The sequence below is a fragment of the Schistocerca piceifrons genome, chromosome 4, assembly GCF_021461385.2.
Source record: "Schistocerca piceifrons isolate TAMUIC-IGC-003096 chromosome 4, iqSchPice1.1, whole genome shotgun sequence".
In the NCBI taxonomy this organism is placed as follows: domain Eukaryota; kingdom Metazoa; phylum Arthropoda; class Insecta; order Orthoptera; family Acrididae; genus Schistocerca; species Schistocerca piceifrons.
The window spans coordinates 22,910,735-22,935,708 of record NC_060141.1 but is presented as its reverse complement, the minus strand read 5'-3'; the positions used below and the strand labels follow the sequence as shown (position 1 = coordinate 22,935,708).

The 24,974-nt window shown below is 41.4% G+C and overlaps 1 protein-coding gene across 1 annotated transcript in view; it reads right to left on the bottom strand.

The window, feature by feature from the left end:
• The window catches only part of LOC124794934 (putative fatty acyl-CoA reductase CG5065), a 466,122-nt gene that overhangs the window by 104,920 nt on the left and 336,228 nt on the right, over positions 1-24,974 (bottom strand). Inside the window, exon 6 of the mRNA XM_047258649.1 lies at positions 20,396-20,603. Coding sequence (XP_047114605.1) covers positions 20,396-20,603 — 208 coding nt within the window. The remainder of the gene's footprint in view (positions 1-20,395; positions 20,604-24,974) is intronic.

Below are 24,974 nucleotides of genomic sequence, written 5' to 3'. Positions count from 1 at the left end.
GATCATTTTTTCGCTGATTGTTCTTAGGTTTGTTTGACTTACGAATGTCTGAGGACTCTATTGATTGCGAAGATGAGAGTAGACTAATTACAGCAGCAAAGAGTTGTACGAATAATGTTCTTCCTACACTCTATCCGTAACGTAACCGATTAAAAATGAAACACGAAACGCATTTTTCGCTAAAAAGTTGCAGTGCTTTGATGTTTATAGAGTCAAAAACCGAAAGAAAAATATTTGACGAGAAAACTGACGCCTACAGGTGTGTAAACAAAACTACTGCATTAATTGCGTTTTACAAAATTGAAAGATGTTTACAGCATAAATACTGAATCCCCGAGCAAAGCTTCTTTCGCAGCAGGCGTTGTTTATATACCAACGACACGTCTCAAAATATTGTAGAAACTACCTACAGTTTCTTTAATATTTCCGAATATTCGAATTGCAATGTTTCTACTATTTCTGGAAGAATACAAGAGAGATACATTTCCCGAATACTGTAACGATCCTAGGAGACTGACAGATATATCTTCCGACTAAGTGGAGCAGAATTTCTCGCTGTGGGCGGACCAGGACCTGGCGTAAGAGAGGAACTCGACGCTGCTCAGCCGTTGCCTAGTGTCCTGCCATCTACCGGCACTTTTCTTCACTTGCTCTAGCGAGGGCACCACAGGTAGCCAGCGCGCACTCTACAACACCAAGCAGGCGTCAGATGGCAGCACTTTACACTTTGCGTGCGGAGCTTCGACCATAGATACTAATAGACTGGGCAAGCAGTGCGGCGGCTATACATCTGGCGTGGCTGCAACATAGAATCACGTGACTGTTGGCAGAACGTCGGCGGGAGTTCAAGGCAGCATTCTGATTCCTGATTTCACTTCCAGTATTTCTCAGTGGATTTCCTGCTAACTTCACCACATTAAATGTAGCTTATGCAAACACAGCTAGAAGTGATAAATTATTGCGTAACCACTGTACAAATTTAGTTTTACAGCCATTACTTCACAATGAACTTTGTGAACTGCTGAAACACTTTCGATGTTCGGCAATATATTCGCCGCGAATATTTCAGTGTTACCAATTATGAGATGCATTCTCTACTAACAATACGCGTTATGCACTGCATAAAATGTAAATATTGCGCGTGTGTGTTTTAGTGCCTTGATTGTAGAAAGTGTTATAGACTTCATAAATCGGCATAAACAACGAAACCTGTAACGTAAACACACGTGTTCAAATCGAATGTAACGAACTCAATTGTGTCGTTCACCCACAAAACGTAAAGCAGTTTCATTTGAAAGCTCGTTTTTGGTTTAAACAGTTTGTTTCGTAGGTGTATCAAATAAGATATCTACAAAATCAGTACTTACTTACATGAATACTTGTTCCACAGATCATGAATACGATACTTCGCAATGATGTGTCAGTTTAATGAAAGGTAGACCTATCATTACATGACAATTCTTCCAATCACTTATTTATACCTAAAAAATCGTCTACTGAGTAGGAGCTGTCATTCATAGATTCTTTTAGTTTGATTTTAAATGCTGGTCGGCTATCTGTCAGGCTTTTAATGCTTTTTGGTAAATGACCAAAGATTTTTGTAGCAGCATATTATTTATCCCATACATTACAGCTTATTATCTGGAAACTAACATAGGCCATACAACTACCTTTTTGCAAATGGTATTCAGTATCTGTTTCTGATATTCGTATGTTTTGTAACTGGGAAGTACAAAATAAAACTAAACCCTGATGAGAAATCAAACCCCTAACTTGTTTTTGCAAATTGTTCTTTAAAATAATACCAGCATAATTCACCCCCTTTTTGTACCAAAGTCAGATTTAATCTAGGATAGTAAAAATCATCCTTTCTTCTCATGTAGTAGCAATGTACATTGCCATTGCTTTTGGAGTGGGAAGGGTTATTGGTAATAAATATCTCTCTCTCTCTCTCTCTCTCTCTCACACACACACTATATATATATATATATTCTTCAAAGTGCTTCGAACAGATGCGTGTGTGCACAGTAGGCTTGAAATCTTTTCGTTTCACTGCCTGTATCCACATCTGCCTGCGCCCTTCATCCTTTGGAAACCTATACGAAAGAGAAAAAGCAGCTTTGTAGCTTACCATTTCAAGAAATATATACCATTGCAATGTGCGCCTGGAAACACACACAGCACTTCAATTTACGTAACTGTGGCGTTCTGGGTAAGGATATGATACACACAATAGCTTATCAGTATTCAAGAAATGCCGCTAAATTAAACTAATAATACTTACACGTGAAATTTAATGTTACTTCCCTTCACAAAACGCTCGGTACAACCATAAGCACAACAGGATACCACCATTGTTTTGCCAATAGTCACGTGGTATAGCAGTAGAGATGTTGGTGCCACGAAATATACGTCATGACCAGTCTACCAATATCTATGGTCGAAGGTGCGGAGCCAATTTTACTAGGCTTTCCGAGTTTCTGTTAAGGCTGCGGTCGCCATTGGTTCCGATATCGGTGAATTCCGCCGACGACCGACATCGGACGGAGACGGTCGATCTTCAAACCAGTACGCCACTACGTGCGCAGTCACGCTATAGCCGATATTGTCTCCCGAACGCACGGGCTTCGGACGAGAATCGGTGAAATTCAAACCATTTTGTATTCTTTTGCCAAATCGACCGACGTTCTGACACACGAAATATGGAGAGTGAGAAACTGATAAGTTTACTCCAAGAAAGGGTTAGTTTGTGGCATCCTGATGATGGAAATATCATAATCAGATTATAGTTCGGAATCTATGAACTGAAAGCGCAGGTTTATTCGACGCCTCGAATAGGCGAAATCTTTATTGGAAATTTTATGCATAGGTTATAACCAAAAAAATAATTTGTTCAAGTGAAAAGAAAGACGTATCTTACACGCTTATTGCTACTGCACTGGATCTTTTTTGTGATAGGTTGTCTACACATTATTATTACGGCGTACTGGCGTTTTATGCAAGTAGGATAGTGATTCTATTAATATGAAGTGTTTGCAAATGTGATGTACGGTATGTATTTCCACTTTTAAGTGCTTTAGGTTTTCGCAGTATCTTATGCTAGACTTGAAGGTTAATTGACGTACGTCTGCATAACTTTAAATAAATACAGCGAAAGAGAGTGTTTGTAACTTGCTTTTCAAGGTCACCACGAATTATCTCCCGTCATCTCATATATCCGTAAAATTTTGTTTGGTTATCCCGATAACTGAGGACGGAATGTACAGTACCAGCCACGTTCTTTACGAGAGAGCAGAGCGTATTCACGTGCATTTGGCGCCCCTTCAATACAGAAGCCGCTATGCAGCCCTCGTATCGAAGCGCAGAGTCGCCGTGGTATCCACCCCACACTGAGGGGTTAAAATCTAACCTACTTCACACATATAATAGATCCTAATCCAACATAACCTAACATCCTTGACCCTGCCAAAAACCGATGAAGGAGATCGGACGCCCAGTGTTATCACGTGACCTATGGCGATGGTGCCTGACGACCGTTGTCGGCGCCACTGTGAACGCAGACTAAGATTTCAATCCCACGTGCCGGCGACCACCTGACATGTGTATCTGAGTGAAATGGAAAACGTGACAACCAGAAGAGGGATCTATCGAAAACCAAAAATTGTTGCTAAATACGATAAAGGAAAAACTGCCATTCACATCTCTGATCAGGCGAGTCCATGTAGCAGTCCACTGAGGAAGAGAGTAAAATGGAATCGAAGGTAGCAGTCGATCTCATTTTGAACGCTGCTGCCGTGAATGCGTTCTATGTATTCCAAGACTTGACAGGACGGAAAGTGTCAATCGCGATATTTCGGAAACTTTTGGCTCGTGGTTAGTTTTCATAATATGTACAAATCTAAACCCCAGCTTTCTACTGAATGCTTTACTAAACGTCTTTAAAACTGCAGTATTTGTTTTTAAGCTTGTTACTGCCGTTACCATGCACTGACGTGCCCAGACTAAAAGCACAATGGTAGGCCCGGGGTAGTGACGCCGCCCACAGTCCATTACCTGTCCCACGCGACAGACGGCGCGTGTTAAGGTCGATTTCTGAGTTACATTACGCAATACATTATGTGTCACGAGAATTTCTGCGAGAAACTACAAAATGTTTCACGAGATAGACTATTCCAGAGCACTTGAGAAAATTTTCTGTTTTTGTTGTCTACTAAATACGACGCAAACTGAGCGAGGAGGTATTTCGACAAAAGCAGATCACAAATTCCTTTATTCTTCTCGCCCTCGTCACGGTGAGTACCGCACTGTAGGTACACTGTAAATTTGGAGCATGTCATCGACTTTACACACACTGGGCGTTTATATTTTTCTCTGGATGAATTGTGCCACAAATAAATTCAAATTAGCCCCAGTCCCCTACCTGCAATGTTTTCTGGAAGTTTCTCTTCGTGTGAGGGAAACACTGCCACGAATACTCTCCAAAATATTCCCACTTGGTACGGCCTCTCCCGCACTACCACATCTGCTGGTATGGCCGAACTGGACACTTCAATGGATCAGAACTCGAACAACCAACTTAGTCCACTCTTCAAGGAACACAGCGAAATATACTGAGTGTTTCAGAATGAATATACTGGATTTAAGGCTTTGTAGCACATACTACATTCACCTTACCATTATAAACAATACACGAAATGAAAGAGAAACGCAAACAGTTTTTCTTACAATTATTCAGAGTGAACACCGACCACACATCGAGGCGATAGGCGAATTGCGAAACCTCGATCAATGTGTCAGGAGTAACTGTTGCGATAACACTGTTTCTAAGGCCGGTATTACACTATCAAATTTCTTTGTCAAAGATTTGATCAAAGATGTGATCCAATATTCCGTCCAATATATTTGACAAAGATCTTTGACGTAGCGCTAGAAGGGGTATTACACTGTCATCAAATTTTTCGTCAAAGTTCAAGATGGCTGACAACAACTTGTTATTAACCGCAGCAGTTGTACGTACCCCAATTGCATTGTGTGCACATGCGGAAAAGAAGTGGGGGGAAAAAATGGAACCATACATACGAGGTTGACAGTCTTAAAAGTCCTGGGATTACAACTTGATAATAAATTCAGTTGGGAGGAGCACACCACAGAACTGCAGAAAGGCCTTAACAAATCTGTATTTGCAATTCGAGTGTTAGCAGACATAGGCAACATAAAAATGAAAAAGCTTGTATACTTTGCCTACTTTCATTCCATAATGTCATATGGGATAATATTTTGGGGGTAAATCTTGAAGTCAAACAAAAGTTTTCAAGGTCCAAAAGCGTGTAATACGTATTATTTGTGGAGTAAATTCACGGACCTCCTGCAGAAACCTCTTCAAAGAACTGGGTATAGTAACTACTGCCTCTCAGTATATTTACTTCTTAATGAAATTTGTCGTAAATAATATATCTCTTTTTCCAACAAACAACTCAGTTCATACATAAAATACCAGGAACAATAATGATCTGCACAAGGACTTAAAAAGCACTTACTTTAGTTCAAAAAGGGGTCCACTACTCAGGAACACTCATCTCCAATAATTTGCCAGCAAACATAAAAAATTTAGTTAGAAATAAAGATCAGTTTAAAAGGAGCTTGAAAGACTTACTACTGGGCAACTCCTTCTACTCCATTGGCGAAATTTTTAATAGAAACAAATGATGTATTGTATTTATTCATACTATTAGTATTGTTATTTCAGCTTAAAAAATATCGACATGTTCCACATCCACGAGGCTCTCCTCAGCATGAATCTATGGAACGAAAAACTAATCTAATCTGGGTGAAGCCGTGGGTTTTACGACGACACGATAAAAGCATTCAACAAAATTTATTACGTGAGCTTACAGTGGAAGACGTCAAGTCGTACATCAATTACTTAAGAATGGATGAGCATACATTTCTGTATGTGCTCAAAGAAGTGTATCCTCCTATCACAAAGCACAATATTCACTTAAGAACTGCTACATCTTCAGAAGACAGGCTCACTATAACACTCCGATTCCTTGCTACAGGAGAGGGTTATGTTACGTTGGTTTAGGTTAGGTCAGGTTAGGTCTCCAATCTTCTTAATCTATTTTTGTATTCAGGGTGCCTCACGTTGTAAAGCGCCTCATCAGCTTCAGACATCTCTATTAATTTTGCAGTTGTCGGCACACACCAATTGTATTTACCGGCAATGGTTATAAAAACACTACAGACGACAGAACGCTACAGCGATGCTAGCGCTCCATGTGGTAACATGTCACATTGCAGTGAACAGAAGACAAGCGGTTTCTTTGATCAAATATACAGCGAGGCCCTAGATTTGATCAAATATTGGACGACATTTCACAAAGTCCCTATTACACTATCAAATATCTTTGACAAAGATATTGGACAAAGAAATTTGATAGTGTAATACCGGCCTAAAGTCGGATAGATCAGCTGGTATCGGAGGCACATACACGTGATCGAGTCAGATCGTGTGTGAACGTGGAGATCATGCATAAAATGCTGTCAACCAGCCCCTTGCACCCAATCCACCGGTCGGATGCAACGTCGTTTAACCAGTCGCGTACTGAGTTATGGCAGTGAGGCGGCGCACCACCTTGGCCTCAAATAAAGATGTGTTGTTCAGCTTCTTCCCATTGAGACACGGACCATAGCTGTAGCACATCAAGATAAGAAACATCAGTTAAGTTGATTCACCGAAAAAGAAATGCCCGTAAACTTTCCTCGCGGATATTTCTTGGGGCTAACAAGGGGAGGCCGCCAATTGCGAAATTCAGATTCGATTCATACTGCGCATAATAAAAGCTCATGGCCAGAGGTGTAATGTGGCAAAGCACCAAGATGCACTTCTCAGCCGTTGTCGAGAAAATCGACAGTTAAAAGAAACCGTTGCAGTGAAATACACTCTACGATTAATAAATCTGTACAATGTCGTGGCGCAGCGGTAAGCGCTCTGGTTCGTAATCCGAAGGTCGCCGGATCGATTCTCGCGCTATGAAACTTTCTTTTTTTTTTTAGTATTTGTTTTTTATAATTCAAATATATACATATATATATAAATCCCGGCAATCAGTTGCAACAATTATGCATATAATAAGTTGTTGAAAGTCGTTTGTCGTGGCAAAACTGGCGACTTCGAACATCATCATGTTTTCCGCAAACAAAGTTGTATTTCACAAATGTTATTAATTGTCTTCATAATGTTAACCACGCATAGTTAACGGAAGACGTAGAAACGATATTCCGAAACGAATACGTATAGCGTAAGTCAAACGTTCGAATTAGAATAGAGACCCCACGAACACAAATTTGCTGTGGCAGGTATGAAATATAAACTCCGTTACTCGCTCGTTGCACTTGAATGACAGATGTTGAATGGGCCGAAACGAGCCGCCGCATAACAGCGTAGTTGCCTGCTAACTTCGAAAGAAGGTAGATGCGGTCCCTAGCGCAACTTATAACATTGTCGAAAATCAGTGCGAACGGGAGAGCTTTGGTACACCCTGTTAAAAAAACGGAAAAATAGAGGCGGTACAATTCGAGAGCGATCCGCCTTCACCAACATGCATAAGCAATTCATTAATACTTTATGTATATATATATATATATATATATATATATATATATATATATATAAAACTAATAATAAAAAAAATTGCATGGCCCGAGATTCGATCCGGCGACCTACGGATTACGAACCCGAGCGCTTACCGCTGCGCCACGACGCTGTAGAAAATTCCTTCTCGACAACGGCTGAGAAGTGCATCTTGGTGCTTTGCCACATTACACTTCTGGCCATGAGCTTTTATTAAAATCGAATCTGAATTTCACAATTGGCGGCCTCCCCTTGTAAGTGTGGAACACTCGAACTCGTTCAACACGTTTTCCAGTCACTCTTTGTAATTCCATGTTCTTCCCATTGCGCACAGGTATACAAACAAAAATGTTTGAGATGCTCTTTCATTTGGTGTATTATTTACAATTGTAAGTTGAACGTAATAAATGCTATAACGCCTTAAAACCGTTATGTTCATTTTGAAACACCCCGTATTTTTAAAACAGCTTGTCGCCTTCGATCACTATGAAGCATACACCACCAAGTAAGTAGGCCTATGAGTACGACAGCTCCTCCCAAAATATTTTTTACACCTATCTCTCTTCTAAAAATTGGAGACAGCAGTTCCGTAGTGTTTTTACGGTATTCTTACTGTGGCTGTGATTATCACCATCAATAATTGGTTCAAAAGCTAGCGAACTGTCACGTAGCTACTTCTATGTGTATCAACATCCCCTCCTTGGGTTGTTTTATATCAGTGACCTCCGCCTTTTGGTCATAAAAGCTTTTTCTGATACTGTTATGTACTGGAAGAAATGCTGTTTTATTATCCTCCTTTTACCCTGTTTGTACTGACATTTGAGAAATTAAACCAACAATGATGGGCCCCTTGAATGATACTGATCATTTCCTCGTTTTTCATAATTTTCCTTGCAACTTCCATAACTTCTTTGCAAGAATGCTATTTTTAATGTGGCAAAATACATGGTGACGAATTCTAATCATTCACCTTTCTTCAAGTTCCTTGTCTACTTCCACTAAATTTGCAGTAATATGCAGTTGCCAAGTCTCTAATACAAACTTTAGGCTGACAGCTCAACGTTATCATCATCAGTACCTTCTGTTACAGCGTCACGATAATTCTCCCTGCTGCACCCCTAAAAATCAAACCTAGCAATTCATATTGGCTTGTAATATTGTTTTAACTTTTACGGAAGTCAGTTATAACACACTAAGCTATTTATTAGTCACCGCACGCCATTTTTTTTCCTATGTCACAACTTACTCTTGGCGTATTCAATTCACCATCAATCAATGTAATTCTTTTAGTGCGGTTTCTCACAGCCGCGTTGTGAATTCCGAGAAAGATGTATTTTTTACTCTTGTTACCTCACACATGCTAACATCTTTTCGTGGTGTCTTCCGTGCTGCTCACAACAAGAAATCTGCTTTGGTGCAGCTGACTATGATTATAAATACTCTGTGTTAAAGAATTCCTTGGTAACACAATTTCGTTTTAATACTGAAGACGAAAAATAGTTTTTCAGAACGAGAACCAGCTGATAGTTGAGTAAATTTACGAGGGTGTGCTGAAAATTAATGCTTCCGAACTTTTTATGTGAAAACTCTTAGAACCTTCTAAATAAAACGAGCGTTATTAACATTCTACATCTTTGTTATTCATTTATACATATTTATTTCTCAACGTAGTCATCGTGCCGATGAACGCATTTCTCAGGCGGAGACCAGTTTGTTGATACCGTCATTGTAGAATGTTTGACTTTCTTGGCGGAGCCATAACCTCACCTCTGCTTGCATGGCTTCTTCACTATCGGAGTGAAGCCCTCGAAGGTGTTATTCAAGTTTTCGAAACAGATGAAAATCGTATGAGGCCAAATCTGGATTGTAGTGAGAATTATCGATGACACTAAACCCAAGGCGTAAGATTGCTGCGGGTGTCGCAACGCTCCTGTGTAGTCTAGCAACGTGAGGTATGTGTGAAAGAAATCTTCGAATTCGAAACTCAGTTACAGAATGCTGTTTCTGCCGCAGTAACGTAGTTACGTTACACACTGCCATGTTAACACACTACAATTCGTAGCTCTCTAGTGGCAGACGATTGCAAGTATGCAGACATGAAGAATAAAGATATAGAATGTTAAGAACTTTTTTTATTTAAAAAACTGGAAGAGTTTTCACATTAAAAATTCTGAGGCATCACTTTTCAGCACCCCCTCAAAATTACGTATTCACTGAACTTCACAATCACTGTAAGAACAACTTGTCGGGAGTAACCTTCGTTTGAATACTGTAACTTCAGTAATAAATCTGCTGTTTCTCCATCAGTTACTCTGTCTGATTTTTACAGATGTATTATTATTATTCAAATTTTGCCAACTCCCTACTGATTATTACATAACTTCTCCCTGCTGTGTTTTCTATTGGACGTTAAGATTTACCTCTCACACTCCTTTTTCCGTGTTTTCAATATTTTCTCGCATACTGATTTTGGGTATTGCCTGTTCCAAGATATTTTAGGTCCATCTACAGTACCAGAACTAAAGATCTTCTACATTGGATGTCATCTGGACACTGTAAGCGTCCTCCCCCACCACTCTCTCACATACACACATACAGCTATATGAGGCACATCTTTAACGTAATTGGGTTCAAATGGCTCTGAGCACTATGGGACTTAACATCTTAGGTCATCAGTCCCCTAGAACTTAGAACTACTTAAACCTAACTAACCTAAGGACAGCACACAACACCCAGCCATCACGAGGCAGAGAAAATCCCTGACCCCGCCGGGAATCGAACCCGGGAACCCGGGCGTGGGAAGCGAGAACGCTACCGCACGACCACGAGATGCGGGCAACGTAATTGGGCACTAGCAATTTGTGTACATGTATTTTCGACAGTTGGCTAATGGTTTTATTATCTATGATCCCAACTAATCTTCCTTTAACTGTCATCTATCATTGAATTACATGTTTTAGGAAGTGTGTAATGTTTCGCGTTTTGTAATTCGATATGAACATCCATAAAATCTGGATTAGTTTTTTCTGCCTTTCTTTGATAGTCAATTAGTTTCCCCCCCCCCCCTCCCTCATGAACTACGGACCTTGCCGTTGGAGGGATCGCTTGCACACCTCAGCGATGCAGATAGCTGAACCATAGGTGCAACCACAATAGAGATGTGTCTGCTGAGAGGTCAGACAAAACGTATGACTCCAGAACAGTGATTCTCTGACTTCTACAACTTAACAACTTATAAAGGAACGATATGTTACGTTACTACTGATGAATCTACATACACCTTAGCATTTAAGCAGCAAAAAATATTGAAAGTATGACTGAATTTATAATTATTCAGTAGTAAAGTTAGTTTTTGAAGTTCTTTAGGTAATAACGAGAAATTGTATGAATAATGCAAGATTTATCTGTATGTAGTTACTGACTTACATTGTAGATTAATATTTACCGTAAGTCACGTGTATATTTTAGTAACCAATGAAGTATATAGATTTATATCACATCAGCAATATAGAATTGTATAAATAAATGATATGGCAATTAAAATTTTTCTTTTATAATTTCGGCAGTCATAATGTTTATGAACATTTCAGTTGGTAATTTCGACAGATTAGATAATTTCGGCAGTCATAATGTTTATGAACATTTCAGTTGGTAATTTCGACAGATTAGATCTACATGTTAATCTGGATTGTGGGATTTTATTAATAATTTTACAGAGTTGTAACGAAACATTATTTTAGCAACATCTGCTTAAGCATTATGTTTGTTATTTTCAATTTTCACCTAATTAGCTCCTTTATCAATCTGAAACAAATTTCATATCCAATCCTGTTGTTCTATGTTTTGGACACCTCATATTGACATGTACCCAATAAACTGCAAAGTGTTATCTCATTCTGAATAATGTTTCTGACCAGTTAGATCTCTTTGCATGTGGTTACTACATTTGAGTGCAAAAACCGTTACTTCGTGTTTTGTGGATACAATACAAAATGATGCAGAACATGTCATCAATTCAAGGAGAGTAGTAGGCATGGAAAGGCGGACAAGCAGAGTAGCATAGAATAACTGATAAACAGAGCACTTATTTCCTATGATCTATTTATAAAATGGATATCGTTATGTAACACAGACTTCAGCTTAACATTAATTTCTTTTTTTCTAAATTCACATATCAGTTGTGAGTCTTTCATTTACAAAAAAATCACCAAAAATTGGTAAGAATATTTGCACATGCAGCTTTGACGTAGAGCAATTCGGTCACGTTCTCCATAAGACTTCATTTAAGAGTAATATAAGTCTTTATATTGGTGTGCCTCAGTGGGTAAGTGACAAAATTCAGTGGTTCGAGTTTCAGTTGCCACTTCTTTCTAAAAATTTTTGTGCTAGTAAACACTTCTTCAAGATTGTTAATGTCTTGTTAATTTTAATAAGGCCAATTTACATCGTGGTTTTAACGCTACGCTCAGTTATAAGTACCTGGATAACTGGCTGGATAGGTCATTTCATAGGTCGGAAGCATAATACACTATGTGATAAAAAGTATCCGCACACCTGGCTGAAAATGACTTGCAAGTTCGGGGCGCTCTCTATCGGTAATGCTGGAATTCAATATGGTGTTGGCCCACGCTTAGCCTTGATGACAGCTTCCACTTTCGCAGGCATACGGTCAATCGGGTGCTGGAATGTTTCTTGGGGAATGGTAACCCATTCTTCATGGAGTGCTGCAGTGAGGAGAGGTATATATGTCGGTCGGTAAGGCCTGGCACGAAGCCGGCGTTTCAAATTATCCCAAAGGTGTTCTATAGGATTCAGGTCATGACTCTTTGCAGGCCAGTCCATTACGGGGATGTTATTGTCGTGTAACCACTCCGCCACAGGCCGTGCATTATGAACAGGTGCTCGATCGTGTTGAAAGATGAAATCCCCATCCCGGAATTGCTCTTCAACAGTGGGAAGCAAGAAGCTGCTTAAAATATCAATGAAGGCCTGTGCTGTGATAATGCCACGCAAAACCACAAGGGGTGCAAGCCCCCTCCATGATAAACAGTACCACACCATACTAAAACGTAGACTTTCACGGCCGGAAATGTCATGTCCATTATAATTATCCGGGCTGTTATGCCGTGGTCGGTTGATGAATTCTGTGGTGATTCCCACCGTTTCGTCTCCGACTGCGGGAGACATCTTCAAGGGGGTCCGTAGCTCTCTGGAAGGTCCAACAGCCAGTGGGTGTGTTGGACCTTCCAAAGAGCTACGGACCCCCTCGAAGATGTCTCCCGCAGTCGGAGACGAAACGGTGGGAATCACCACAGAATTCATCAACCGACCACGGCATAACAGCCCGCATAATTATAATGGACAGTACCACACCATACACCTCTGCCTCCGAATTTTACTGTTGGCACTACACACGCTGGTACATGACGTTCACCGGGCATTCGCCATACCCACATCCTGCCATCGGATCGCCACAATGTGTACCCTGATTAGTCACTCCACACAACGTTTTCCGACTCTTCAATTGATGAAGTTTACGCTTTTACACCATACGAGGCGTCGTTTGACATTTACCAGCGTGATGTGTAGCTTATGAGCAACCGCTCGACCACGAAATCCAAGTTTTCTCACCTCCCGCTTAACTTCTATAGTTCTTGCAATACACATTGGAACACGTGAGGCAATACTAACCTTACGACTTATCTTAGAAGAAAGATTAAGAAAAGGCAAACCTACGTTTCTAGCATTTGTAGACTTAGAGAAAGCTTTTGACAACGTTAACTGGAATACTCTCTTTCAAATTCTGAAGGTGGCAGGGGTAAAATACAGGGAGCGAAAGGCTATTTACAATTTGTACAGAAACCAGATGGCAGTTATAAGAGTCGAGGGGCATGCAAGGGAAGCAGTGGTTGGGAAAGGAGTGAGACAGGGTTGTAGCCTCTCCCCGATGTTATTCAATCTGTATATTGAGCAAGCAGTAAAGGAAACAAAAGAAAAATTCGGAGTAGGTATTAAAATCCATGGAGAAGAAGTAAAAACTTTGAGGTTCGCCGATGACATTGTAATTCTATCAGAGACAGCAAAGGACTTGGAAGAGCAGTTGAACGGAATGGATAGTGTCTTCAAAGGAGGATATAAGATGAACATCAACAAAAGCAAAACGAGGATAATTGAATGCAGTCAAATTAAATCGGGTGATGCTGAGGGGATTAGATTAGGAAATGAGACACTTAAAGTAGTAAAGGAGTTTTGCTATTTAGGGAGTAAAATAACTGATGATGGTCGAAGTAGAGAGGATATAAAATGTAGACTGGCAATGGCAAGGAAATCGTTTCTGAAGAAGAGAAATTTGTTAACATCGAGTATAGATTTAAGTGTCAGGAAGTCGTTTCTGAAAGTATTTGTATGGAATGTAGCCATGTATGGAAGTGAAACATGGACGATAACCGGTTTGGACAAGAAGAGAATAGAAGCTTTCGAAATGTGGTGCTACAGAAGAATGCTGAAGATAAGGTGGGTAGATCACGTAACTAATAAGGGGGTATTGAATAGGATTGGGGAGAAGTTTGTGGCACAACTTGACTAGAAGAAGGGATCGGTTGGTAGGACATGTTTTGAGGCATCAAGGGATCACAAATTTAGCATTGGAGGGCAGCGTGGAGGGTAAAAATCGTAGAGGGAGACCAAGAGATGAATACACTAAGCAAATTCAGAAGGATGTAGGTTGCAGTAGGTACTGGGAGATGAAGAAGCTTGCACAGGATAGAGTAACATGGAGAGCTGCATCAAACCAGTCTCAGGACTGAAGACCACAACAACAACAACAACATTACAACCCTCTTGAACTGTCGGCTGTATATGTTAATCAACAGACGAGGTCGGTCTGTATGCTTTTGCACTGTACGTGTCCCTTCACGTTTCCACTTCACTGTCACATCGCAAATAGTGGACCTAGGGATGTTAAGGAGTGTGGAAATCTCAGGTACAGACGTATGACACAAGTGACACCCAGTCACCTGACCACGTGCAAAGTCCGTGAGTTCCGCGGAGCGCCCCATTCTGCTCTCTCACGATGTCTAATGACTACTGAGGTCGCTGATGTGGAGTACCTGGCAGTAGGTGGCTGCACAATATGAAAAACGTATGTTTTTGGGGGTGTCCGGATACTTCTGATCACATAGTGTATCTCCAGCAGGAGCAGAACTGTGTACCTGTGTAGAGTTACACAGGTTACACCGTTGGTCAGTTGACATACTCAATCTTCCTCCACTGCTGTCTTTTCTGAAAGAAAATTCATATATTCAGTATGTTCCCCATGGTAAGCCATACAGTCCCTTCGTAAGCATCGAGATCTTTAGTTTACTGTCGAGGAAACAATGTGCAGAACTTTGCATTCAGAAACCAGAGCCTAACCTTTTCCATCTATTGTATTTCACTATGCATTGCCTCTCGAGTATCTTTGTGAAGCAACTGGTTTCAGTTGAGTCATGTTAATTATTGTAATAAAGATACTTCTTCTAGTGGTATAGATAGATAAAAATAAATTACTTTCATTTCTAATATAGAGACAATTCTGCATTGGCATTACAGTTCACTACTCTGTATCTTAGTAATCTATTTTATAACAGTGGATCACTTATTTTCTGTTGCTTTTGTGAAATGCTGTGTTGCTTAACAAATAGATAATATCGCTATTTTGTGTTATTTTTTGTATTTTGTGTTACTGTTACATTTTTTCTGAGGATTTAACTTCTTTTAGGAACATCAAAGGAGGGTATGAAAAGAGTGAAGAAAGAAGATTGTTGTCAGCATTAGGAATTGTGCCACTGTATTCACAACTATGACAGCATCCATACATTGCACCTTAACCTCGTTTGTAGACCTGATATCAGAAATGAGATGACCTTATAAACCTTGAGTGCCTAATCATTCAGAGAATTTTGCCATTGCAGTTCTGAATACTAAAGTAATTTTTATTATTTCAATAGTCTTCCTATTCATACATCCACTTTTAATATGGTGAGTCGACTATAGTGACAGCAGAGGAAGAAAAGCAAACGATAATTTGAAAGACTTGAAGGATTAACAGATCCATGAATTGTAGGGGATGTTCTTCTGAAAATTTTCATAATGGTATCGATCATTAACACATATACCATAACTTTATGAAAATATTTCCACTGCTTCAGTCACTTTTTATTAACATTTCATTAGCACAACTTGTTTTCGCAGCATGCTGCCACCACAAGGTGCATTTGAGTTACATGTTCATTACATGAGTGAAAATTTCCAGTACTTCATATAAGTCCATTAGGTGTCCCACTTTTATTTTATGTAGTAGAAGAAGATCATTCATGGAATGGATGGTCATTGCTTTTATATGTGTATCTATTGCTGATTTATTATAGTTGTGAAGGTGGTTCGATGAACCCGCTGCCAGGCACTTAAATGTGATTTGCAGAGTATCCATATAGATGTAGTTTATGCGGTGGGCATTTTTAACTTGATTCTGTCTTTTCTGGAAGTCTCTCCCTGTCTGGCCTACACATAGGAGTGTGCATGTACTGCATGCTATTTTATAAATGCCTGATTGTGTGTGTTTATCTGCCTGTGTGTTCATGTTGTGTCTCTCTGTGTGTTGCAGTTTATGTGCTGTCAAGGAAATGTTAGTATTGTGCAGTCTGAAAATGTTTGGTATTTTATAGGAGAATTTGCCTGTGAATAGTACACAAACAGTGGCTTTCTTTTTCATTGTGCATGTGGCAATCGGTTTTTTTTTCCTGAGTGCCAATAAGTGTGTCATCATAGCCCTTTGCTGCAGCTGTTTGTTTGACTTTGCCTAATGCATAAAGCTTCACATATTTATCCATTGGTATGATTTGCATATATTACATAAAATGGACAAGGAACACCAAATGGACTTATATGAACAATTAGAAATTTTCATTAATGCCAGAGTACATGGTAACATGTTATTAAATAATAAGCTGGAAATTAATAACATTCATTTCTTCAAAAACTCCTCCGATTTTGAATGCTTGTTTCATTGAAAAAACTGTCTTTAACAAAAAAAATTGTCTGTATTAAATAATCATAGTATCTAACATGCGCCATGACTAGATGCATCTAGATAGAAAAAGGTTCATCTTCACTGTGCATTACTATCTTAGCAATCGAAACTAGTTCATCTTAACAGATAAGATTGTTTGGATTGATGTAAACATGTGTACATGAAGGAATTACGCTGCGATGTGTTTTTCACTTTGCTCTGTGTACCAGACAACTAAACTTCCAACAAAAATTTAAGTAAATGCCCTAATGATATGATCAAAGCACACAAATCACTTAATGTACACATCAAAATATACGTATCTTTCTGTACAGAATTGTAATTCGATCCATAACCTCACTGGCACACATAGCAAATGAAATCACATTTCAGATTAATGTAATCTACATGTAACTGATAACAGCGTGCTGCCGGAAAGTCACTGCAAGAACGGTGGAGAGGCGGAGAGGGAGGGAGAATGGAACGGTCTCGACGGTGCTGTAAATGGTAGGTTTCGATTTATTGGTAGGATGCGTAGGAACCTATATGTAACAAAAAGGTGGGATTAAAAGCAAGTATTGTTCAGAGTTCGCATCAGATAGGTTGAAATGTTGTGTACTGCAAAGCCGGGGTTACGAGGTTGGAAAAGTGCTTTTGTGTACGATTAGTGCTTCAGTTCTTTCATCGTTGCTGAAGTGTTACCACTGTTTGTAGCAGGGAGCGAAACTGTTGAAGTACACTTAAATAGATCGTTGTGTAGAAGATAGTGCGCGATGGGCAGTGCCGTAGGCATATTGGAGTACGTGCATGGGAGACAACAGGCTCTTACAAGAGGTATGAAGAGGTGGTAGGACAGCTGAAAGGGGTGAACCCGCAGTTGGGTGCAAAACAAGGGAATGGCAGTGTTGTTGAAGGCTTTTCCCAATTTTAGAGATACGTGGAGTGAGCGCTGACACTTATTATGTTTATTTCATGCAAAGTTGACTAGTTATAGGAATTAATTTTCGGAGGAAGTTGGAGCAGAACCTACAGTAGGTGATGGGGAGAGGGTAGTGTCGGTCTAGGTGTTTGTGAAAGTGCTTGGCGAGGATCGATTCAAGAAAAATTGGGATAAGGCAAATAACGTTGGCTATGTCTACTGGTGTATGGGAATGAGAGAAATATATTAGACGCATTCGTATTTTATACATGTACGAGAATATTTAACGTTTGTAAATTACTTTAATCAGTTTGATCGACCAGATCTCTTACGGTAGGCATGCGCTTGGCCTGAATTTTCATCTCGTTAATTTACCTCCCACTGACTAACAACGTCGATGCCGATCTTGACCGGCATGACTTGTCATAATCTGGATACATTCTGTTTTATTCAAGTTTTCTGTCGCAATTACTGCTACGGAACTTTTTAAGATCTTTTCCTGAGGAAGATGTTCATGAAATTGGGGAGTCAAGTGGAGTCGCTACGAGCTATTACGTATTGCTTACTGTCAAAGGTTTATAATGTAGTCCGCTTATCAAATTCGCGTAATATTAAATCATGTTGAGATGCTACACTTTTCATTGTAATAGGCGTTGAAACGTGTACTTGTAAACATACCGGGTGATGAAAAAGTCAGTATAAATTTGAAAACTGAATAAATCACGGAATAATGTAGACAGAAAGGTACAAATTGACACACATGCTTGGAATCACATGGGGTTTTATTAGAACCAAAAAAATACAAAAGTTCAAAACATGTCCGACAGATGGCGCTTCATCTGATCAGAATAGCAATAATTAGGATAACGAAGTAAGACAAAGCAAAGATGATGTTCTTTACAGGAAATGCTCAATATGTCCACCATCAATCCTCAACAATGGCTGTAGTCGAGGAATAATGTTGTTATCAGCACTGTAAAGCATGTCCGGAGTTACGGTGCGGCATTGGCGTCGGATGGTGTCTTTCAGCATCCCTAGAGATGTCGGTCGATCACGACACTTGCGACTTCAGGTAACCCCAAAGCCAATAATCGCACGGACTGAGGTCTGGGGACCTGGGAGACCAAGCATGACGAAAGTGGCGGATGAGCACACGATCATTACCAAACGACGCCCGCCAGAGATCTTTCACGCGTCTAGCAATATGGGGTGGAGCGCCATCCTGCACTTCGGTTCTAATAAAACCCCATGTCATTCTAAGCATGTGTGTCAATTTTTACCTCTCTATCTACATTATTCCGTGGTTTCAAATTTATACTGACTTTTTGATCACTCGATATTTAAGAGAAATGTTCAGAAATTCATTCGCTTTATGGTATAATTAATTTTATCGTACATGAAACACAATCAAGAGTCATGAAATGGAGCGAAGGGTCCATGTGTCCTACAGTAAACACACTTTGAATGCGGAATGCTAGTTGGAGCTAGATGCACTGGACATTGCATCTCGGAAATCGTTAGGGAATTCATTACTCCCAGATTTAGAAAGTCAATAATGTGCCGAGAACATGAAAGTCAACAAGGCACTGTGCAAGCTCCTGCTTCCTCCATGATGGTGTGCGCTGTGCTGAAATGGAATGAACGGGTTCGTCTGCTACAACTGAACACATCATTGACTGGAACTGGATGTGTACGGCTAATGGGAGACCTTTTTCAGCCATTCACGGACTTCATGTTCCCAAGAAAGAATGGAATTTTTGTGGATGAGGGATCTCAGTTGTTCAGCACTGGTTTGAAGAGCATACTGGACAGTTCAAGCGAATGGCTTGGCCAGCCACGTGACACAACATGAATTGCATCGAACATTAATACTCGGCAGAAATCAAACCTACATTTGGATCGGACTTCCTTAACTCTTGTGCAAAAAGGTGTGCAGTACACTGCTGCATCCATTGTCAATAAGCTGCCACTCGAATTCAAAAATCTTAGTAGTAATCCACGCGCTTTCGAATCGAAACTGAAGAGTTTGCTCATGAGTCACTCCTCCTATTCTGTCGAGGAGTTGCTTGAAAAAGTAAGCTTATTTTTATTGTATTGCTGATAGCGTTTACTTAAACTTTGATTTTTTTAACGTTCACGAACATTTATTTTTATCTGTTATTACGTTTATGTTGTAATTTCATGTACTGACACGTTCCCTGACCTTGGAGATTTGCTCTTGAGTTTCGTGCAACAGAACTTGACGAGTAAATAAATAAAGAAATAAAATTTGTGGGACATGGTCGAGAGGTCAGTTCGTGTACAAAATCCTGCAGTGGCAATACTTTCGGAATTATGGACGGCTACAGAGTCACCATGGCTCAATATTTCTGCAAGGGACTTCCAGCGACTTCTTGTGCCCGTGCCACATTGAGTTTCTACACTACGCTGGACAAAAGGAGGTCCCCACGTCAGTTTACAAGATCTGCAGGGCACTGAGGATTTCAGAAAATACAGTGGCCCTCTATCGCGAGTGAGGAATAATGGTGACTTAAAACGATAATAATGATTATGGTCTAATTTACGAGTAATCCAGTGGTAATACCGACAAACTGCTTAAGCCACCAAGCGGATATTCCCAGTTGTGCTTACGGATATTCATCTCGCCGTGGGCTTCTTTGTTACCGCTAGATACATCCCTCAGGTTTTGGGAGGAGCGTCGCACCGCTTCGCTGCAGTACCGGCGAGGCGTGAGCCCCTGGTGCCGGGTGTCCCCGCGCTGCCGCTGGCTGGCTGGCTGGCTGGCTCGGCTCACCTGCCCTCTTTGGCCCTGCGCGCGGCCTCGCGCGCCGCCAGCGTGATGAGCCCGTTGATGGCGAAGTCGACGCTCATGACCTCGGCGTGCAGTTCGCCGCGGCAGTACATGCTGCGCAGCACGCCCTTGCCCGCCGCCGCCAGCAGCCCCACCGGCCCGTTCAGACTGTCCACCCAGCCCGCCACCGGCTCCTTCCACGACGGCGTCACTGCGGCAACCACCAACCACGTCACCATTTGCAGCCTGTACAATGAGCACACGAGGACGATACTTGTCACAGTACAAATTGTATATGAGCTGGGTGCTGACGGAAATCGAGACCGAATGGGATCACTGACTTCTGGAAGACATCCACAGTCCAGGCTGAGAGTACCAGAGTAGTGGGGCAACGAGGACATCGCCCCACATTACGGGTTGCCTACATTCTGGGCCAAGTATACATTCAGGGGTAAACCTACACTACTGGCCATTAAGATTGCTACACCACGGAGATGACGTGCTACAGACGCGCAATTTAACCATCAGGAAGAAGATGCTGTGATATGCAAATGATTAGCTTTTCAGAGCATTCTCACAAGGTTGGCGCCGGTGGCGACACCTATAACGTGCTGACATGAGGAGTGTTTCCAACCGATTTCTCATACACAAACAGCAGTTGACTGCCGTTGCCTGGTGAAACATCGTTCTGATGCCTCGTGTAAGGAGGAGAAATGAGTACTATCATGTTTCTGACTTTGATAAAGGTTGGAATGTAGCATATCGTGATTGCGGTTTATTGTATCACAACATTGCTGCTCGCGTTGGTTGGGATTCAATGACTGTTAGCAGAATATGGAATCGGTGGGTTCAGGAGGGTAATACAGAATGCCGTACTGGATCCCAATGGCCTTGTATCACTAGCAGTCGAGATGACAGGCATCTTATTCGCATGGCTGTAACGGATCGTGCAGCCACATCTCGATCCCTGAGTCAACACATGCGGACGTTTGCAAGACAACAACCATCGGCACGAACAGTTGGACGACGTTTGCAGCAGCACACATTATCAGCTCAGAGACTGTGGCGGTTACCCTTGATGCTGCATCACAGACAGGAGCACCTGCGATGGTGTACTCGACGACGAACCTGGGTGCACAAATGGCAAAACGTCATTTTTTTGGATGAATCCAGGTTCTGTTTACAGCATCATGATGGTCGCATCCGTGTTTGGCGACATCGCGGTGAACGCACTTTGGAAGCGTGTATTCGTCATCGCTATACTGGCGTATCACCCGGTGTGATGGTATGGGGTGCCATTGCTTACACATCTCGGTCACCTCTTGTTCGCATTGACGACACTTTGAACAGTCGACATTACATTTCAGATGTGTTACGACCCGTGGTCCTACCCTTCATTCAATCCCTGCGAAACCTGCATTTCAGCAGGATAAAGCACGACCGCATGTTGCAGGTCCTGTACGGGTCTTTCTGGATACAGAAAAAGTTCGATTGCTGCCCTGGCCAGCACATTCTCCAGATGTCTCAGCAATTGAAAACGTCTGGTCAATGGTGGCCGAGCAACTGGCTTGTCACAATACGCCAGTCACTACTCTTGATGAACTGTGCTATCGTGTTGAAGCTGCATGGGCAGCTGTACCTGTACAGTCCATCCAAGCTCCGTTTGACTCAATGTCGCGGTGTATCAAGGCCGTTATTACTGCCAGAGGTTGTTGTTCAGGGTACTCGTTTCTCAGGATTTATGCACCCAAATTGCGTGAAAATGTAATCACATGTCAGTTCTAGTATAATATATTTGTCCAATGAATACCCGTTTATCATCTTCATTTCTTCTTGATGTAGCATTTTTAATGGCCAGTAGTGTATTATTATCTTTTGACTGATAGGTCCTTAAACAACTGTTCTGCTGAGAGGATTATGACCCTCTGGGGACAATCCGTACTTTTTACTGACGCATCCTTAACATGTTGTTCCCCCACCCATCCGCCTCCTCCTCCTCCTCACCCACCCATTCTCCTCCATTCTCTTGGGATCTATCCTCGCTGACATAAGCACACTTTTGATATTAGTTTGATTGACTGATTAATTAAACCAATCAATTAATTAAATCCCCCCCCCCTCTGGAAACTCCCAGCCTCCCCTTCCCCTGCCTCACCTGAAAATTGGCGGGAAAAAGGCCCAATTGATCAGCCATTTGGAGGGAATCGATTCCAGTGTATGGAATATTGTTTAAACAATTTAGAAAATATATTTTATTTATATATTTAAAGAATTTGGTGGGAATTCGATTGCCGTGTATGGAATATTTAAACAAATGCGGCACTTTTTTCCAATCACATAAGGAAACATGTAATTACAACATCACAAATTTCTTAAACATGTATGAAAAACTTGCTCGTGCCACACAACAGTCCCCAAACAAAAACACACTCCTGTCGGCGTCCACTACCATCTCAAGTGCTCTGTATGCAGGAACCAATCTGTTGGATGCCGGCACACGTGAGAGACGACTTCTCTTCAAAGTAAATGTCTGCCCAGAAATACTGCTGGTATTAATTCTCGGTCACATGATCGTGATGTAGGGGACACGGAAGCTATTTCACACACACAAATTGACGATGTCACAAAGCTAGTAGCAGGCTGACTCAAGAGAGAGAGAGAGAGAGAGAGAGAGAGAGAGAGAGAGAGAGAGAGATGTATATGCTTTGCAGATGACATAGGAACTAGCATGGGATATTTCATTCCTCGATGGGCTCTAAGCTGCACATTCTTCCTTCTGCACTTTCTTGTGCTGCATCTCACGAAGTGCTTCAGGAGTTACTAAAGCTGAAGCGGAGTATCACATCTTGAGGATGTCAGAAATGTTTGCCGGAGAAGACATGCCACGGGAAATGTTAATTAAATCGTTAAGGTAGCGGTTAAACAATCTGCTTCACACAGTTTAAAACCACTCGAAATAAAAAAAAAAAGATCAACAGTGTAGAGTAGTTTTCGTGGATACACAACAGTGTTATGTTCTTGACGAGAAATTTCATTAAATAATTCAAACCTATTATTATTTGACGTCACAATTGGAAGCGGTGATGTATGATATGATCGGTAGAATTTCAAATTTCGACGTGAATTTATACTGCCACAGTCACAGAGTTCCCAACCACTACAGTTCTGCTAAGTGTATTTTCTTTTCTAAAGCGCTGAAGGATCCATAAGTTGCCTGGTTTTCTGCACTACACCAGGACGAAGACGTATGGAGAAAAGGGTCTACCACAGGAGGAGATAGTAGCAACGAAAACAACAAATACCTACACAAGACAGAGTCCACTGTGATGCATTGAGAAGCACTGAACACGACATACACTTAAACCGCAATTCAATCTGTAGCGATAAGTTGGCATGGTTAGATGTCAGAGATTGTTATGAGTGAGGAATTCGACGTCGTAGTTGGGGTTCTAAAGCACTATAGAATTCCTAGATTCGTTCTTTCCGCTACATTCCGAAGCAGGAAGGCCTACTGCATGACAGAATAGAGACAAAAGCAAATATCACAGTAAAGACAGAGTCCACTGCGATGTATTGAGAAGTACTAAACACGACACACGTGAACCATGATCCAGTCCATAGTAATAAGCTGTCATGACTAGATTTCAGAGATTGCTATCAATCGGGAATCTGACGTCGCGACTGTGTTTCTAAAGCACTATAGAATTTATATCTCCACTACATTCAGAAGAAGGAAAGCTCTACTCCGTGAAGGGATAGAGCGCACGGCAAATATCATTGCAAGACAGAGTCCACTGCGATGTATTGAGAAGCACTAAACACGACACACACAAACCACAACTCAGTCCGTAGCAATAGTTGCCGTGGGTGGATGTCGGAGATCACTGAAACACTCGCACATGCCGTGCACTCGTGACCCAAACGCCCACACACGGGGCGCCCATCTCCTCGTAATCCGCCAGTGCTGACGTTCAGAGGTCTGTGAAAACTTCCCCCAACCGCCGCCGCAGTCGTGGGCGCGCCCGTGCGCCAGAGTTCACCAGCCGCCGGCCATGGAGGGCGTCCGGGGATGACTGGAGTCGTAGGAATTCGGATGTTATATCAGTACGTCCCATCCAACACACACACGTCCGTTCTGCCGCGCTCACCCAGCACACCGGTCACTTTACGAGTCGTCGCTGCCGCGGACGAGATCAGACATGTCGGCGCTTTCTTTGTACCTGTCGCAGGCTGAGATAATCCATTACTTCCGGTTGCCGACTCCTCGTGAACTCCGCTGCAGCCAGCTGCGGTGCATTGCGGTACAATCAGCTGGAGCTTGGACGTATACAGTAGTTCTAAACAATCCCAACTTGACATCGTAGACCAACTAGTTTAAAAAATCTACTTTACCCAATCCAAAGCAGCGATGTTGTTGACCATACACCTCGAATTTCTCGGGCAAAATGTTGATTCCTCCCGTTTATACGAACTATTTTCGAACATAGAAGAAATTGGACAATACAGCCGTTTTCACATAGCTTAAGTATCGTTACTTGTTGTGATAATCCTGTATAGGACTATGGCATAAGCTATATTCCCT